Source organism: Marmota flaviventris, chromosome 9 (genome assembly GCF_047511675.1).
Source record: "Marmota flaviventris isolate mMarFla1 chromosome 9, mMarFla1.hap1, whole genome shotgun sequence".
Taxonomy (NCBI): Eukaryota; Metazoa; Chordata; class Mammalia; order Rodentia; family Sciuridae; genus Marmota; species Marmota flaviventris.
In genome coordinates, this window is record NC_092506.1 from 88,155,875 (window position 1) to 88,175,705 (window position 19,831).

The 19,831-nt window shown below is 37.8% G+C and overlaps 1 protein-coding gene across 8 annotated transcripts in view; it reads left to right on the plus strand.

The window, feature by feature from the left end:
• The first annotated feature begins 14,079 nt into the window (after window positions 1-14,079).
• The window catches only part of Yap1 (Yes1 associated transcriptional regulator), a 110,266-nt gene continuing 104,514 nt past the window's right edge, over window positions 14,080-19,831 (plus strand). For all 8 annotated transcript variants that reach the window (XM_071616646.1, XM_071616648.1, XM_071616647.1 and 5 more), the window contains exons 1-2: window positions 14,080-14,516; window positions 17,837-18,087. In XM_071616646.1, the coding sequence (XP_071472747.1) occupies window positions 14,196-14,516; window positions 17,837-18,087 (572 nt within the window). In that variant the 5' untranslated portion in view covers window positions 14,080-14,195. The remainder of the gene's footprint in view (window positions 14,517-17,836; window positions 18,088-19,831) is intronic.

Below are 19,831 nucleotides of genomic sequence, written 5' to 3' on the forward strand. Positions count from 1 at the left end.
GAATGTTCCATGCAGGTGCAGAGGTAGGAAATATGTTTGGGTTTACAAACTTTCTTGAATAGTAACAGATCTGCTTAAACACAGTGGTTAACAAAATACTTAATAACTACTTTCAAGAAATTTATAATTTAGTGACCAAAAAACATGGTAAAATACATAATGTAATTATAAATTGTGATTTTGTAGGAAATAATAGTGGTAAAGCTGAGAAAACTCTTCTAAGGAGGTAATAATTAAGGCTTAAGCATACAAATATTCCCAGAAAAATTTCAGCATATGCAAAAAGTGTGGTACCAATCAGAATCCTAAGAGACACAAACCCAAATGCTATAATCCCAAATGTTGAAATATGGAAAGATCAAAATCCCTAAAATTTTAAATCCCTAAATTATAATCATGAAAGATTAAAATCCTGAATATTGAAATCCTAAAAGTCAAAATCCCAAAAACTGAAATTCCTATTGAGAAAAAATAGGCTACTTATCTAGGCATGATAGTACCTGCCTGAAATTACAACTGCTAAAAAGACTGAGGCAGGAGAGACACAAGACCAACCTAGAAGAACTCAAAAAACTTAACACTAAAAAAACAAATAACCCAATCACTAAATGAGCAAAGGAACTGAACAGACACTTCACAGAGGAAGCAATAAAATCTCAACAAATATACGAAAAAATGTTCAACATCTCTAGCAATTAGAGAAATACAAATTAAAACTACACTGAGATTCCACCTCTAGTCAGGATGGCAATTAGCAAGAATACAAGTAATAATAAATGTTGGCAAGGATTTAGGGAAAAGATACACTCCTCCTACACTGGTGGTGGAACTGCAAATTGGTACAACCACTCTGGAAAACAGTATGGAGATTCCTCAGAAAACTTAAATGGAGCCACCATTTGATCCAGTTATCCCAATCCTCAGTTTATACCCAAAGGACTTAAAGTCAGCATAGTACAGTGATGCAGCCATAGCAATGTTTATAGCAACTCAATTCACAATAGCTAAGCTATGGAACCAATCTAGGTGTCCTTCAACAAATGAATGGATAAAAAAAAAAGTGGTATATAATCACAATGGGATTTTACTCAGCCATAAAGAAGAATGAAATTATGGCATTTTCTGGTCAGTGGATAGAACTGGAGAATATCATGCTAAGTGAAACAAGCCAGCCCCCAAACCCAAAGGCTGAATAATTCTCTGTGATACGTGGATACTAACCATAATAGAGAGTAGGGAGAAAAAGAATAGAAGTCCATTGGTTTAGACAAATGGGAATGAAGGAAAAGGGTATAGGGTAATAGGAAAGACAGTAGAATTAATCAAACATAACTTTCCTCTCGTATATGACTATATGACCAGGGTAACTCCACATAATGCGCAACCACAAGAATAGGATCCTAATTAGAATAAGCTGTACTCTATGTATGTATGGTATGCCAAAATATACTCTACTTTCATGTATATTGAAAAAGAACAACAACAACAACAACAAACCATATTAAAAACTAAAAAGACCAACTTGGATAGTTTATTAAGACCCATCTCAAAATAAAATTTAAAAGGGTTGGGGGTGTAGTTCAGTGATATGGTGCCCCAGGGGTCAATTCCCAGTACCACTCCCCTCCAAAAAAAAAACTAAGAGGGATAAAAGCCAATTGTTAGAAAAGGGATTAAAATATGTTTTCTAGTTATATGCAGCATAGTTAGATTATATTGGGTGGAATCACGTGTGTCAAAATTTCAAAACTTCTTTAATAAATGAAGAGTTATTCTTTTTGTATACCTGCAATTCTTAAAAAAAAAACATTTTAAAAAATTTGTTCTAATTAGTTACAGATGACAGTAGAAAGCATTTTGACACATCGTACACAAATGGAGCACAACTTCTCATTCCTCTGACTGTACATAGTGCTGAGTCACACCAGTAGTGTAATCATACATGTATATAGGGTAATAATGTCTGTCTTCTTCTATTGAAAATAACATTTCTTAAAATTGCAGTTCTTTGACAGCTGCAAATATGGTGATGACCCATAGCAGTTTTCAATCAATCTTGTCAGAAGTTTTAAGTTAGGGGTTGAGGTTGTAACTCAGTGGTAGAGCGCTTGCCTAGCATGTGTGAAGCACAGGGTTTGATCCTCAGCATCATGTAAAAAAATAAATAAAATAAATGTATTGTATCCATTTAAAACCAAAAAATTTAAAACAAAAAAAAAAGATTTAGGTTATCCATCAGGGTATGCTAGATAACTGCAGTTATAAAGATGGGTGCACACAATTACCAACCATAGAGATACGCATTTATACTTTTTTGTTTTTACTATTTCTTTTTTTAGTTGAGGATCGAACCTAAGGCCTCACACATGCTAGGCAAGCACTCTACCACTGAGCCACAACCCTAGCCTACTTTTTGACCTATTTCTTTATGGAAATGATTTATCTGGTCATAACTCTTACATTTGTGCTACTATGGTTAGTAAATCTAAGCATTTATTCTTGCAAAAATGTGTATGCTTATTTTATTATAGCCTGTTTTACCGTGTAAAACTATGTAAGTATTTATGAAGTAAAATTATGTAATAAATACTTATGAAGTATTCCATTGTGTTTTATGTTTCTCAAATAATTTCCCTTTAAAATTTTAAGTAAATGTCTTTTAACAAATTAAAAAAAAAAATTTCCAGAATATGTTTTCAGGATTTTGATTGTTTGGGATTTAGAATTTATGAGTTTTAGATTTTAGGGATTTCACCATTCAGGATTATGGCATTCAGGATTGTCTTTCAGGATTATGACCCAAACCCCAAAGTGCAGCATAATTGAAGCAGGAAAAATAGAAAGATCACATACCTCTTGTAGGCCAATGAAAGGAGTTTGAAATTTAATATAAATGCAATGGGAAACCTCCATATAGTTCTAAGTAAGGGAGAACTGGACATTTTCAAATGATCACTGTGGCTATTATGTGATAAGTGTATTCAAGAGGACATGGAAGTGGGGAAACTGTATGGGCAGGAGGTTTCAGTGAAGATGGAGTGTCATGGGATGAATGAACTATGTCCCTCTCCCCTAATTTTTATGTTGAAATTTTGACCTCTAGTACTTTAGAAGGTGACTATATTTGGAGATGGGCTTTAAAGAGGTAATTAAGGTGAAATGATGTCATATGGATAGATCCCATTTGACTGATATTCTTTTTAAAGCAAGGGATTAAGACAGGAGACACACGGGGAAGGTCACACAAAGAAACTGGAAGAAGACAGTGGTGTACAAGCCTTGATCTTGAACTTTCAAACCTCCAGGACTATGAGAACAATTTCTGGTGTTCAAGCCACCCAGTCTGTTATGATAGACTTAGCAAACTAATACATGAAGGGAAGAATATATATTCCAGATGTATTTTTGGACATGAAATCTACATTATTTGCTGATGGATAGAATTAGGGAAGTCAAGGAGGTTTATTGGCTTCCTAGTTTTAGAAATTTTAGAACAGATCTACTTAAAATACTTAACAAGAAACAATCTTATGAAATAGAAAGGTGACAGTTAATTGAGAGCTTCGAAATCCAGATAGAAGGTTGGGAATTAAGTAAAACAGGATAGTAATTGTAGAAGTTTTGAGAACAACATAAATGTCATTGTTGTTAACTTCACTATAGTTGATGTTAGTGTATAATATACCATGGGGTTCCACTATAGTTTTCAGTGAATGAGCAAGGGTGAAAATGGCACTCAAGGGAAGTTGGTATAGAATCAAAAAAGATTGATAGGAGCAGGAAAGGCTGGATGGAACCTGGGAGACCAGCCAGAAATGGAAGTGTGAGCTGAGAAGAGTCTGATGTCCCTGAGAAAGCCAAGACTGGAAATATCTAAGTAAAACACATACTTACATATATAAATACATTAAATAGCTGGGGGCCAAAAGGGAAAATGTGATCGCACCACCTATCATTTTCTATCCAGGCAGCAATCCTACCTAAATTTATAGACTTCTTAAAAATCTATGTGGGGTCAGGATTCATTCCTTGCCCAAGTGCTTTGTACATAAGATATGATTGTATATTAGTGAAATCATCTTATACTTTGCCTTCATGCCCCGCCTTTGATTTGCTTTGTTCTTTGATACAGGGTCTTGGCTAAAAATGCTAACTCTATTCTAGAAATCATGATTCTCCTGTTTCAGCCTCCTGAGTTGCTAGAATTATAGGTGTCTACCATGGCTCCCAGGGAAGGTCTTTTAAACTAGCACTGCCCAATAGAAATTTCAGTGATAAGAAGACTGTTTGTTCTATAGATGGATCATCTAATATCATAGCTACTAATCACATGTGTGGCTTTGAGCCCTTGACACATAGCTAGTGTACCTAAGAACCTGAATTTTTAATTTAAATGTGGCTAGTGGCTACTATATTATACAGTGCAGATGAACTCTTCAAGACCTCAAAGTCTTCTATAAAAAGGGGAAATGGGGTAAAGTGCTTTCCTTTGCCTTTTAGTTTTGAAATGCCATTCAAATTTTGAGTTTTTGAAACAGTGTATCATGAAAAAATGATCAATTAGACACTTTTTTGCATATAGGAAATCTTGACACATTTTAATTAGCTATGTAAATACAAGTGATTTTGGGGCTGTATATAGCATATATTGTGACATTAAAACTGAAGAACATAGAGTACTTGGAGAGGATACAGATGATTACAAGAAGATGATTAAAGAGTTGAGAAACAAGACTGAGTAAAGGTTAAGGAACTGAGATTGTTTAGAAAAAAAGACTAAGGGAAGATTTAATAATTACATTCAAACATATGAGAGGTATCATTAGAAATGATACCTAGCTGTTTTCCATTTAATAGAACACTAGGAAATTAGTTAGATATTAAAAGACATTTCCAGGGAATTAGGCACATTAAATTCTTAAAAGAAATTTCGTTTTTAATTAATGGTTTTATAAATATTTTTGTGCCACATGCCATGCTGAAGTTATGCTTATGTCAAAACAGAAATCATAGATGTTGAAACAACAATTAAGCTGGACACCCACTGTCTATTATCTCCAGTTATTCAGGAGGCTAAGACAGGAGGATCGCTTGAGCCCAGGAATTCAAGTTCATTTTAGGCAACATAGTGAATAAATTTAAATTTATTTAAATTTAAATTTCTTTTAAAAAATTTTAACAAACAAAACAAAAAATTACAAATAAATTGGAATCACTTATTTAGAATCTTCTAAAATAGTATTGTCAACTCTCAGATAAGATTCAAGACATCACTTTTAAAAAAAAATATTCTTTTAAAAAATTTTTTAGTTGTAGTTGGACACAATACCTTTATATTAAATACTTTTATGTGGTGCTGAGGATCGAACCTAGGGCCTCACACGCGTAGGCAAGTGTTCTGCTGCTGAGCCACAACCCCAACCCCTCAAGGCATCACTTTTAAAGATCCTTTATAACACAAACATGTTATCAAGTAGACATTTTCAGTTGTCAACTAAATATATATTATATATCAGATACAAGTATTTCTGGAATAAATGAGATTAAATGACTAATACAGTGAAAGTGTTTACTTTGATGCATAATGCTCACAAAACATGGCATTATATGTAGAATGAACAGAATGCAGAATATAGAGGAGCAGTTCTCAAATTAGGATATGTCAAAGTCACCTACAGAGCTCATTAAAACCCAGATTGCTGATGTGTCCACCTGCAGAGTACCTGAGTTAGTTTGTTTGGGGTATAGCCCAAGAACTTACATTTATAGTATGCAGTTTTCAGTGATGCTGTTGCTGTTGGTTTGGGTACCACATCTTGAGAACCACTGGTAGAGAATAACACTTTTAGTTTTCAGAAAACACCATCTCATTTTTAGTATAATTTAGTAAAGTATAGTAAATAGTGGGATCAGCTAGCCTTTATTTTCAAGCCTGGATGTGGAAAGGACAAGCCTGCATTTGATAACCTATATTAGCACTGGAGAGGTTATTTGGGGACCCATTTGATACATGCCTCATTCAGTTCTGTCCTAAGAAAGGCCTATATTCCCAAATTCCTCACCTCCAGCTCTTTGACCAAACTTTCAAATTCTCCCATACGGACAACTGTAGCTATATTTTAGAGGGAAAAATATGATCAAAAATTATACATATGACCTTATATTTTTCATTAAAAAGTCTATTAATCAAAATGCATCTGTAGTTGGAATAATATTATATATATATATATATATTTGAAGGAAGTGGACCTTATTATAACATCTCCAACATACAAAAGAACAGAACTGAGCCAATTAATTCACCACACAAATCAGTGTCAGAGAAACCAATTAATATAAGTAAAATGCTGTCATTATAGTTTCTAAAAAATATATTTTTAGTTGTAGATGACACAATACATTTATTTTATTTACTTATTTTTTTTATGTGGTGCTAAGGATCAAACCCAGTGTGCCTCACGCATGCTAGGCAAGCACTCTACCACTGAGCCACAACCCCAGCCGTATAGTTGTTTTTTTTTTTAAAGATATAATATTATTGTCACATACCGTTGCTCACATTTTTTCTGACCCCAGGCCCCCACCCTGACACTAAACATAAGTGAACATGGTTGTAGTTTTTTTAAATATTTATTTTTTACTTGTAGTTGGACACAATATTTTTATTTTATTTTATTTATTTATTTATTTATTTTTATGTGGAGCTGGGAAACAAACCCCGGGCCTCACACATGCTAGGCAAACACTCTACCACTGAGCCACTACCCAGCCCTGGTTGTAGTTTTTAAAATATTTACTTTCATATGAATCTGTTTTTAAAGTGCTTTCAAGGGGCTACAGTTGTAGCTCAATGGCAGAGCACTTGCCTAGCATGTGTGAAGCACTGGGTTCAATCCTCAGCACCACATAAAAGAAATAAAGAGAGAGAGAGAGAGAGATAAAAAATACAACACCATTAAAAAATAAATTGATTTCAAATTGTTCTCTAAAACTGATAAACAAATGACTGTGTATTTTTCTTTGCTTAGGCATATCATAGACAATTATAACCAAGGTAACAATCTCAGAATGACACTACTTATTGTGACAGATACCAAAGTCATGGTTCTTTTTTTTTTTTTTTTAACTTTTAAACTGGTAATTTTATTTTTAAGTTTTTTAAATTCTAATTTGTTATATATGATAGCAGGATGCACTACAAATCGTATTACACATATAGAACACAATTTTTCATATATCTGGTTTTATACACACCATTCATGTCTTCGTACAATGTACTTAGGTTAATGATGTCCATCTCATTCCACCATATTTTCTACCCCATGCCTCCTCCTTTTAGAGTTCATCTAATCTTCCCATGCTCCCCTCCCAACCCCACTATGAATCAGCCTCTTTATATCATAGAAAACAATTGGCATTTGGTATTTGGGGATTGGCTAACTTCACTTAGCATTATATTCCCTTAATTAACACATACTCCCAGTAGCTTTGTGGTCAGTCTGTCTTCAAACATCTGTGTGCTTAATCCCTTTTCCAGCTCTACCTACTATCTGTACTTTATAAGGAGTTTTTTTTGTTTGTTTGTTTGTTTGGTTCAGGGATTGAGCTCAGGGGCACTAAATTACTGAGGCACATCTCCATCCCTTTTTTGTATTTTATTTAGAGATGGGGTCTCACCTAGTTTCCTAAAGCCTTGCTACACTGCTGAGGCTGGCTCTGAACTCACAATCCTCCTGCCTCAGTCTCCCAAGCCACTGAGGTTACAGGCATGCGCCATCACACCCAGTTGTAGGAGGTTTTTTTTTTTTTTTTTCCTTTTTAAAAAGCAGGTAGTTTATTAGGTAGATTTATGATTCCCTTCCACTTATAACTACAGATGTTCCTCAACTTATGATGGGGTTATATCCCAATAAATCTGTCAAATTTTGAAAGTTAAGCCAAACTATGTTGAAAATATCTAATCTGCTGAACAACATAATTTAGCATCACAGTGCACTGTGGAGTATGTAGTTTCTTCTAGCGAGTTTGTGGCTGCCTGGTAGCCATAGCTCACTGATGCTGCCAAGCATCTCTAGAGTATCATACCACATATCACTAGACAAAGAAAAGATGAAAAATCAAAATTTGAAGTATGGTTTCTACTGAATACGTATCCCTTTTACATTATCATAAAGTCAAAAATTCTAAGTTGAACCATCTTATGTCAGGGACTGTATACATAAAGATGGAAAACAATGTTCAAAATCAGCAAGGCTCCTAGTCATTATGATATGCATTTATTGTTCACAGTTGTTTCTAACTCTTTGCAGGGGTATCCCTTTCAAGTAGAAATCTTTCATAATTATTGATTAGTATCTAGAGTGTAACATGCATAACAAGGAAAGCTATAATAATAAACATTTTATATTTGAGAATTTAGAACATGAGTTAGAATGAAAGAATAACTTCAGGGCTACATTAATTTACAGACACACACTAATTTCTTCTAAGCCATGTGTGGTGGTGCAGGACTATCCTTCCAGCAACTGGAAGGCTGAGGCAGGAAGATCACAAGTTAGAGGCCTGCCTCAGCATTTAATGGTTAAGCTCCCTTGGTTTCAATTCCTGGTACCACCAATAAATAAATAAATAAATAAAACTATAAATATAGAAGTAGAGGATTCTGAAATAATGTCCCTGAGTTCAATAATTAAATCTTATTAGGTCAAGTGGAAATTTCTTTAGCAAGTTGTTCCTTATAGTTTCTCTTCATGCAATTTTTCTAAATCAATTATATCTTTAGTATCCTTAATCTGCATGATACAATAATAAAAACTCATTCAAACTTCTTATTCAATCCTCATTATTATCCTGTGAAATAGGAATCATTATAACAATTACTACCAATGCCCAGCACAAAAATCAGCACCCTAGAAGTGCTTTTACAAGTGTTTCACCTTAGTTTTTCATTCACCCAATGCCAGATATGTAGTTAGCAAATAGTAGGAAGACCAGAAACAGAAGAGAATAAGCATGGTGAGCTTTGGAAGCCATAAATAAACAAATCACAAGGAAGAGAGGAAACTCTTTGCAGAAAGGAAGACAGAATCCTGGTTGTGGCTCACCATGATAGGGGAACTCACAAATAGGGAGGGATGGATTTGGAGGGATTATAAACCACCTCCAATGTAATAAGGGCTACACTGAGTCCTGAGCAATACACAGAGCTCTATGAAACACAGCTACAGTTGCTAGGACTGTTTTTCCTTTTCTTCCTATGAATTCTTAAGTTGATCCTCACTAACTGAGGTCATTTATATCAGTTGCAATATGAAAACTCCCCAAACTTATATTAACCAGTAATTTTTTTCTAAGCAACGCCTTATTTGGAAGAAAGATTTTTGTCTCCTCACTCATTCATTTTCTGACTTCCCAGAGATCAACTCAGCTTTGTCCTTAATGTTTAAGATTATATAACCTAAACCAACACTATTGGTCAAAATAAATAAATAAAACTCTACTCCTTAAATTACAGATTTCCTATACTCCCTTATCTTTCTATATACATAAATTTATTGATAAACTTTTCACAATGCATGAAATTAAACATGCTACGGATGGAGTGTTTGAGCTCTGGAATCAGAAATGTAGGTTCAAACTCAGGTCCGTCGTGTTCCAGCAGTACAATTTGGGGGCAAATATTTAACCTCTGTACCTCAATTTCTTCATGTATAACAGCTTGATTTAAATTTTGATTTTTAATTTTTTAGAGTTGTGTGAAATAAATGAGATATTCCATTTAAAGCACTTAGCAAAGTGTCTGGCACAATATTAACTGTTACGTTTTATTCTATCAAAAATATTTGAGGACTGGGAGTATAGCTCAGTGGTAGAGTGCTTTGCCTAGCATGCATGAGACCCTCAATTCAATCCCCAGAACTGAAAAACATTTTTTTTTTTAAATTTAGGCAAAATTCATTAGTGTTTAGTAAATGTTGTAAAGTTTTCAAGTATCTGGTAGAGAAACATCTGTCTAGGCTGTGGAGATTGAATTCTCAAAATTAGAATCATAGTAGCAAGAAGTTGAGATTCAAACCCACACCTCCCTTCACTTCTGGGCTCTGGGATTTCTCCTTAATTTCCTTTCTCCTACTTTTCCACATTTATTGAGCCCATACTATTTGGTAAGCATTGCTGTCATGGGGACAAAGAAATGGGAGACACTGTTGCAGAAGCACTCAGAGGAATGTTGAGGAACCAGACATATATAAATACTTAAAAAAACTGGTAGTAGATTCCATGATAGAGGCAATGGCCAGATTCTGTTAGAGCCCAGAGAGGAAGCCTGTTGACTACTGTGAGGTGGCAATCGATGAAAAGGGGACTACCAAGGAGGGCTTCCTATTAGAAGTTAAGTCTTGAAGTTTGAGTACCAAGGGAAACCAGGTGAAAGGCAGGTAAGAGAGACACAAACAGCTGTAATTACATCTGCAGATGCAAAAGGATGAGAGGGAAAACAGCTTGTTCAAGGAAACACAAGTGACTCAGTATGCCTGGAAAACAAAACAAACAAATGTGTGGTAAAAGATTGAGGAGAAAAGCAAGAACTAGGATGGTTAGAGGCCTCCATGCCATACTGTGGGGGTTAACCCAAATTTGTTCTAAATGGTACCAAACCATGAACAAACTTGCATGTTGGAAAGATTGTTCTGACATCAGAATAGAAGTTTGATGGAGCCAAATCACACTAGAAACAAGAATATGATTTTGCAGGTGCTGCAAAAAGTGACAGGAGATATAATAGACCTCTTTTATAAAGGCCTTAATCACATTCATGAGGGAAGAGCTTTCTTGACCTAATCACCTCCAAAAGGCACCATTTCTCAATACTAATGCATTAGAAATTAACTCATTTGTCCTATTGTCTCAGATGTGAAACACCTATAAAAACGTAAGTATGGCATATAGTATATGATTATATAATATGTAACATATGATAAGCATATATAGTACTTATATTAGCTAATATAACATTATATATAAATTTTTAGATTTATATATAATGATTAGATTACAACTTCCAACCTATTTAAAATTTTTAGATTTATCTATTGATTAGATTACAATTTCCAATCTATTTTAATGCACCTGTGTCAATTTCATTTACATATTCACATAATTGAAAACTTGGGAGTTAATAGGTTAAATCGCAACTTGAATTTTTGGGGACACAAACATTCAAACCACAACAGAATGAAAAGAGGAGGGAATGATAAATTGTACAAAAGGGAAAGAGAGAAGTTAATAATAAATGAGGTTGAGTAATAAAACAACAGAATTCAATGGCTATTAAGAGAATGTTTTAATAGTCTGATTTAACAACTGGAGTAGTTCTGGAATATGACAGGGACTAGATTTAGAAGCAGGTAGCTAAAGTGAAGTAAAGATGAGGGTCCACTGTAGTTGAGAGGTTGAGGATTTTCTAAGAATAATGTTTTGAGATAATAATCTCCATAGATTTAGATAATGATCCAAGATAAAGGTGTATCTTTTTTATGAACAAGATGCCTCTCCATTTCAAGGTGCCTTAAACGGATAATTACCCCAAATGGGGAGAGGAGAGAAAGAGGACAAAGAATCACATAATATTGTCTTCATCCCTTGTATGTGACTGAAATTTTATAGACAAGGAATAGTAAGTTACAAAATCTTGGTTGATGATACAGAGGCACTTATAGAAGATAAAAATCACTCCCAAATGCTTTCAATCCACTTATCAAAGCAATTTAGTTCTCAATTTAATGTCAGATGAAACAATATTGAACAAAACAAACTCTTGCTGTATCTTAAGCCCTTTATTATAGTGTTCATAGTAGTAAATGCTCTAGTTAAGGGACAGCTTCCATTACAACCTCATCATTTTAATTATTGAAGTTTTCTTTTAGTGGAAGTGTTTAATGTATACTTTTCCAGCAAAGGTTTTGTTTGAATTGATCACTGGAAGGGAGTGCATACAAGGTTCCTGAGACTGCATTAGAAAGGGCTGCAAAGGAGAAGCTGTGTCATTACTTGTGAAGTAACCTGTAAACAAGGGACAATGATGATAGCTGACATTTACTCAGAACTCACCATATGTTAAAAACTGGGCTAAGCACTTGAAACCCATTGACTCATTTAATGCCTCAACAATGTATGAGATAGATGTTATTACCCCTGACGCCCATATTAAAGAACAGGAAATAAGTAACTTGTCCAGGGTCTTACAACTAGTAAATGCTAGAACTGGAAAACAAGCTCAAAACTCTAGCTCCAGAATCTGCAAATTTGTGGTTAAATACACTTGACATTTGGGGGCTGGTGGGAATGAAACCAAGAAGCAATCATGGGGGTCATTTATACCAATTCCTTTCTTCAGAGGGGAAACTGGAGTTCCAGAACAGTTCATAATCTTGTGTGTCTGAAGCCTGTTCACCCAGCTCTACCACACCAAGTGATATGGATTTCTTCTCAGAATTCTCTTGGGCATGTCCTGGCTGGAAGAAGATTATCTTTTTGCTCAGGGGCCCTTTCCTTGCATAATCCTATTTATACCTCTGTTTCACTAGCATTGCAGACAAAATCATTAAAAGCAGCAGCCAGGTTTCTTTAGAAAGGGTTAGATTTAAAATTAGAGTGATATTGCACAATCCTGTGAATGCACTTTTAAAAATGTCCAATTCTGTGAATATACTTAAAAAAAAAAAAACTACTGAATTGTTTAAATAGACTAACTGTACGGTATATGGTATATAAGTTTTATCTCCGTAAAGTTTATTTCCAAAAAGGAGTGTATAACTTAAAAAAATAATAATAAAATTCCATTGTTTTTGAGATTCCAAATGGACTCCTCGCATGTAAGACACGGTGACCTCCTTCCTCACCCATTTCTTCTTATTATTCTTATTTCACATTAGAAATTCAACTAAGAGGTAGGCTCCCAGCGCCTCCAGGATGAAAGATAAGTACAGAGGAATGCTTGTTCCTGAAGTTAAGCAGATTTTAGATGTTTGTGTGTTGAGATTTCCAGTGACTACGTTGCAAATTTCACTGCTTAAAAAAAGCTGAAGCGATTTTCAATTTAATTTTTTTTTAGTAAGATACGTTGGGTTATAGACCTAGTCCCAAAGTTTTAATTACAACAATCATTTACTCCTTTCAAGTTCTTTTTCCAAATTAAAGGTAAGTGAAAAAATTACAAAATTAATGTTTTAAAATGGACTTTTATTAAAGATCGGTGCCTGTTAATGGTATCTATTTTTAACTGGAACCTCTTTGCGGCTTTAAGCCCGGGACAGCCACTCCGCCGGCTGAGAGTTAAGTGCCTGTCCACGTTCTCTCCCGATTTCTTTCGGCCTCCGTCAGTTCATTTGTTCATGCGCGCTCAGAGTCTTTCCTGACCGCTGGCCGGGAAGGGGCCAGGCAGGGTGGGAGGACTTCCTGCGGCCAAAGGCGGCCGAGCCGTCTGCAGAGATCTAGGGGGTCTGAACTCAAGGAGCCTTACACAGGTCCCTGCTCGGTGAAGCGCTGGGGGAAGACTGGATTGAGGACGAATTGATCACGTGAGGCCGGGAGAGGAGTTGGAGGCCGGGAGTCTGGAGGAATGTAGTAACTTGCAGGGAAAGTTTTCCTCCGAGGCCGGCAGCAGATTCGGCGCGGGCGGGCGCGCAGAGGAAGGAAGAGCCGGGAGGAGGCGGAGCCCGCCAGCGGCTCGGGCGGGCGGTTCTCTCAACTTTAGTTTTGGCGTCTGAGGCGAGTTTCTGTCTCAGTCGGGCGCAGCCTCCGCCGGGAAAAAGAAAGGGAGGAAGGAAGGAACAAGAAAAGGAAATAAAAGAGAAAGGGGGAGGGGAAAGGCAACTAGCTGCCGGGCTTCAGTCAAGGGAGTTGAAGGGAAAAAGTTCTCAGGCGCCGCAGGTCCGAGTTTCTCGCAGCCCCTCCCGAGGCGCAGCCGCCAGACCAGTGGAGCCGGGGCGCAGGGCGGGGGCGGAGGCGCCGGGGCGGGGGATGCGGGGCCGCGGCGCAGCCCCCCGGCCCTGAGAGCGAGGATAGCGCCGCTCCCGCCGCTCCCGCCGCCCAGCGCCGCCCTCGCCGATTCTCGCGTCTCGGCCCGTCGAGCCGGGGCGTCCGGGCGGAGCCCTCGCCGCCTGGCCAGGGGGTGCGCGTCGCGGGAGGCAGACGCCATGGATCCCGGGCAGCAGCCGCAGCCCCAGCCGGCCCCCCAGGGCCAAGGGCAGCCGCCAGCACAGCCCCCCCAGGGGCAGGGCCCGACGTCCGGGCCTGGGCAGCCGGCACCCCCGGCGTCCCAGGCGGCGCCGCAGGCCCCCCCAGCCGGGCACCAGATCGTACACGTCCGGGGGGACTCGGAGACCGACCTGGAGGCACTTTTCAACGCCGTCATGAACCCCAAGACGGCCAACGTGCCCCAGACCGTGCCCATGAGGCTCCGGAAACTGCCTGACTCCTTCTTCAAGCCGCCGGAGCCCAAATCTCACTCCCGACAGGTAACCTCGTCGCCCTTCTCCCTCCTTCCCGGGCGGGCGGGCCCCAGGCTGGGGGGGGCGCTCGGGAGCCGCGGCCTCAAGCTCGGGCCTGGGGAGGGGGTGCCGGAGCTTCAGCGGGGGATGGGGGGGTGTCTCGTGGTGAAGTGGAGAAACTGGAGGCTCCCAGCCACGGTTGCCGGCCACTCCTCCCAGAGTCCCAAGCCGAGATTTGTTTTTCCCTTTGGAGTTTCTGTGGTTGCAGCCCCCCCCCCCCGGGGGGGGCGTGCTTCCCCCTTCTTCCTTTCTTTCTTCCCGGGGTTCCTGGGAGGTTGGCGGGAGTGGAGGGGGATGTGGGGGAGGAAGGAAGGGGGTGGGGAGAGTCGGGCCCCGGCCGCGGTGGGCTTGCACAATGCGCGCGCCTCCGCGCGCTCTGCACCTTCTCTCCCGCCGGGGCCGGCCGTGCCGGGGAGGGGGGAGGGGGACCTCTGGCATTTGTGTGTGGGTGAGTTGCCAGCGGCGGCGGAGTTTGTGAAGTTGAGCCCTGGGCCCCCTTTTCCTTCGGGGCCTCTTGGTCCACTTCAGTCTCCTGGGGAGTTAAATAATTGTTCTCTTGTTTTCCAGTGTTGATTAGGGTTGGGGGTTGAACCGGTCCATTTAGTTTCTTGCTCCTTCTCTCCCTCCCCCTCCGCCTCCAGCTCCCGAAAGCATTTATTTCCCTCGCGGCCCGGGCGCTTTCAGAATACAGGATTCGGGCTTCCCCTGCCCAGACTTTCCTGGAAGTTGTTTTTGGAGTTATTTTTTTTTTTTCCCTCCTCTTTTAAATCTCTGCGTTTCCCTTATGCGTTGGAACTCGGGCAGGCTCGCCCTTATCAAACTTAGTAAGTTCACGTGTTAGTTTTCCTAATTGTAGACTATTATTTACAGTCTGCCGAAATGCTTTTTAAATTAGCCACATCTGTACGTTGCGCAGGAACTGAGTTGCGCATTACAATACGGAGGTTTTAACACAAGCCTTTGATAATACACTGCAGGTTGACTCATAGTCCGAGTCCTGCCTGGTTCAACTGTGATTAAAAGTTAATGTTTGGGAAGCGATGACTAATTCTAGGATCGCCATTGCTTTTTAATTCCTATTGAGGATATGAACATGGCTGCTTTTCTACACACACATCGTTCGATTATTTTGCCAACTTGATTCAACATTGAAATGAAACGATTAAAATTCCGATAGGCCCTAGTAGGATTTTCTTTCTTTCCTTCTTTTTTTAAGAACTCGCTTCAGGCTAAACTAGCAAGGAACTTTGCCCAAGAGTTAATTGGTTTTCCAAATACTGCAATGTAGTTAGCCCACTCGGGCTGTAACTTGAGTGGAAAGAAGAGGTACCGCCCCCACTCCTATTCCCCTCCTTTTTGCAGGCCTGTTGTATTTTCTGTTGCAGACCAAGGGATTTTTGGAATAGAGAAAAGCTCACTAAACCTGATGACAAAAACTTGGGTTAAGGAGGAGGAAGGAAAAATTATTTAGTTGCTTGCGTAAACAATTTGTTAGATGTAGACTTGGGTAGGCTTTTTTTCCATACCCCTGGAAGAGGGTTTCTGGACTCATTATGGGTAAATGTATATTGGCATGCACACTATAGACAACGCAGTGAAGTTGTTAGTTACATAATAGCCGTTGAAAGTATACACAGGAGATTTCACTACTCGTTTTGTGGCGTCTGTAACCCAAAAAAGAAATGCAACTGAAACATGAAAAGTGTACTTGCACTTACAGTACACAGTTTCACAAGAATTTATATGCAGAAATTTGCAGATACATGTTATTCATAATTCCCTGTAGTTTGTTTAATTTTTTAAAAAAACTTAAGTGTTGTGCATCTGAAAAATTATTTCTGCTAATGATTTCCTCATTAAAATTTAATCTGGCTGGGCACGGTGGCGAATACCTGTAATCCCAGCGGCTTCCGAGGCTGAGGCAGGAAGATTGCTAGTTCAAAGCCAACCTCACCAAGCAAGTTAGTGAAACCTTGTCTGTAAAGAAAACACAAAATAGGGCTGGGGATGTGGCTCAGTGGTTGAGTGCCCCTGAGTTCAATCTCTGATACCCCCCAAACCCCCAAAAAAATTTTTGATGGGAAAGTGAGAAATATATATGACTTTGCCTTAAGGTGTAAATGCGTGCTGATTCCTTCCGGTTTTCTTTTCCTTGCCTATATGAATCCTAAGTTTTTGATTACCAAGCCCTGATTCTAATAAAGAAATTTTAAAAATATACAATATATGGTATGAATCTGGGTTGCAAATATTGTCCACAAATTGGGAACTATAAATTCTCATATCTTCATTTTTCTATTACAGAAAAAGACTATTTTACAAAAGAGAAAACAGATTCACAGAGGTTATGATGTTTGTTCAGTGTCACATTATCCCACTTGGACTTGGAATTCACATCTTTGGGATTTTGAGTGCAGAATTTTCCTGATGTTGCATAGTTGTAAATATGCACGTACATTCTTAAGTTATATCATAATTGAGCTGATAATATCTATCTGCTAGGTACAAAGAGGGTGTTTTTTTTTTATTCCATTCATTTTTGGACAGTTCTGAATCTTCTGAACTCATATAATGTTTGATGACTGATTTGTTCATCAATAAATCAGCATTTGCTCATAGTGAAAAGTATGAACTTGTTCACAGTGATTTGTTTTTTTCTAGACCTAGGAAGAAACAGTAACTTTAAAGCCTAGTGAAAGAATACTTAGTAGTTCTTTGGGTTGTGCTTATACCTGGAATATTTTAGAACTTGGAAAAGCAGTGCTCTGCTGAGCACTGAGCTACACCTCCAATCTTTGCCTTGTCCTTTTAGAAATTAGGTTTTAAAATTTAGTATTTACTATCTAGGAATCTTTCATTCTGTACTAGTTGTCTCTAAAAGATGTAGAAGCCATGTTTTATTTGTAGCAGGTAAAAATTCATTTAGATGAACTGCTCATCCATAAAATTATGTTTATAGAGCATATTAAAATTGCATCATTTAAGTGTTTTAAGAGGTCTCAACTGTATTGCCCAGGCTAATTCCTGGGCTTAAGTGATCGATCATCTCATTTCTGCCTTTAGAGTAGCTAGACCTACAGGCATGGACCACCACAGCTGGTTTAAAGTTACATAATTTTATAGTATTTATTTGAACACCTGTGTTTCTTAGTGTTAGATATTAAATGTTGAAATTAACCTTTGCTATTTAGATATTTGGTTGCAATAAAATTCTATCTAGGAAATTTGAAAATTTTTCTAATTTTTTTTTGTTGTTTTTTAAATTTTCATTTTAATATTCCTAATAGGCCAGTACTGATGCAGGCACTGCAGGAGCCCTGACTCCACAGCATGTTCGAGCTCATTCCTCTCCAGCTTCCCTGCAGCTAGGAGCAGTTTCTCCTGGGACACTGACCCCCACTGGAGTAGTCTCTGGCCCAGCAGCTACACCTACAGCTCAACATCTTCGGCAGTCTTCTTTTGAGATACCTGATGATGTACCTCTGCCAGCAGGCTGGGAGATGGCCAAGACATCTTCTGGTCAGAGATACTTCTTAAAGTAAGTGAAAATAATAATAATAAAAGCATGTATTAGAAAACATACTAAAGAGTCAAGATACCGAATATTATTTTTAATATTTTACTTAATATTTATGTCAAGCTCAATGTCTTCTATAATGTTTTCTTTCTAGTTTGGTATGAAATACCAAATCCTGTATACCTTCTTTAGCGTGGTTAATATTATCGAATGCTTGCTTGATTCTTGGTTCAGAGCCTTTTTACAGTCTCTTTTGGCAGTTTGGATAGTCTCATTTTGAGTTTTTGCCAAATGTGTTAATTAGTCTAGCAGAAAATAATTCTGAGAGTTAAAAGACTGTCATCGTCATATGAAATGTGTATGGTATTATTTATATAATTGTTTTATTTTTATTCTTTGGTTCTGGGGATTGAACCTAGAGCCTTGCAAATGTCAAACACACACTACTACTTAGCTGTACCCCAAGCTATCTATATTTTTATAAAATATTTTATTGTTAGAGAAGAATTATAAGTAGGACTTTTGGAGGAGTCTATTTGTACAGTATTTTCAGCTATCTTATGACAAATATTTTAGCTGTAGTTTGATGTGATTTACCAGTTTTTCCCCAAAATGTGAAGAGGAATATAAATTTTTAGGTTTGATGTACACTCGGTGGCAAGCTTCTTTCAAGGTCATCAAAACAGAACCTCTTGTCTGGGAAAACAAGGCCACCAGGTTATTTGTTTTTATCAGTCTTTCTGACTTTAAGAAAATGGCAAAATTACATTAGGCTGAAAAGACCTAAGTAGAATTTCATCCTCTCTAATTTTGAAATTATTGGGAAAACTTTAATTTTGTCTGGTTTGTTTAGATCTAGTGTACACATAATATTGTCTAAAACTAGTTGTTTTGAGGCTGAAATTACTCTTTAAAAATTCTTTTTAAATAATGAGGTTGAGATAATAAAGTGAAAATTCATGTTTTGATTCAGATAAATCTTGATAAATTTATTCAGATTTATCTTGATAGTCTACTCCCAGCAAATGTAAGATATATTTATTAGATCAAATAATGCAGTTAATGATATTCTTTTATTGTGTGTCTTAAAATGTGTTTTATATTGACTCTTTTGTGGTAGGTTGCTACTTTGCATTGTAAAATATAGAGTTTTATGACAGGCTTTTTAATAGCAGCAGAGGAAAGGTTTGATTTTGAAAAGTTTCTACCAATTTTTTTTATTTCTTTTCCTGCAACTTTTTTTTATTTTTAAAAATTTGTTTTCTGGTATTCTGGTATCTATTTCAAATGGTTAGGTTTCAACCAGAAAAATAAAGGGCCTGAGACTGGAAAGTACACACAAGTCTGGCAAACTCATCTGCATGAGCAAGATCATTTGTTCTCAAGCAGACATCCAAAGTAAATGATTGAAAGAGCTGCTAGCTGAGAGGGATGTGTCTTGAAGGAGAGACAGTGGAAACAAACCAGGTTGTTAGGAAGAAAAAGAAAAAGCTGTACTTTTTGAACCTCTCCCTGCTGGGTCACATGTTGACCTGGGGAGATTTTTAAACAGCCTAATAGCCTGTTTGCCTTCTTTCTTTCTTTGATGCTGTGGCTGAAAGTATAAGGGTAAAAGAGCAACATTTACATTCTTTGTCTTTTTTATCTTACCATAATTGTAGGTGACATCTGCCTATATTTTCATTATTTTGAATGGTCTTTTTTTTTTTTTTTAGCTGAAATAGACTCTAGATATTTGTTTTTAAAATTTTCCAATAGGTCTTCC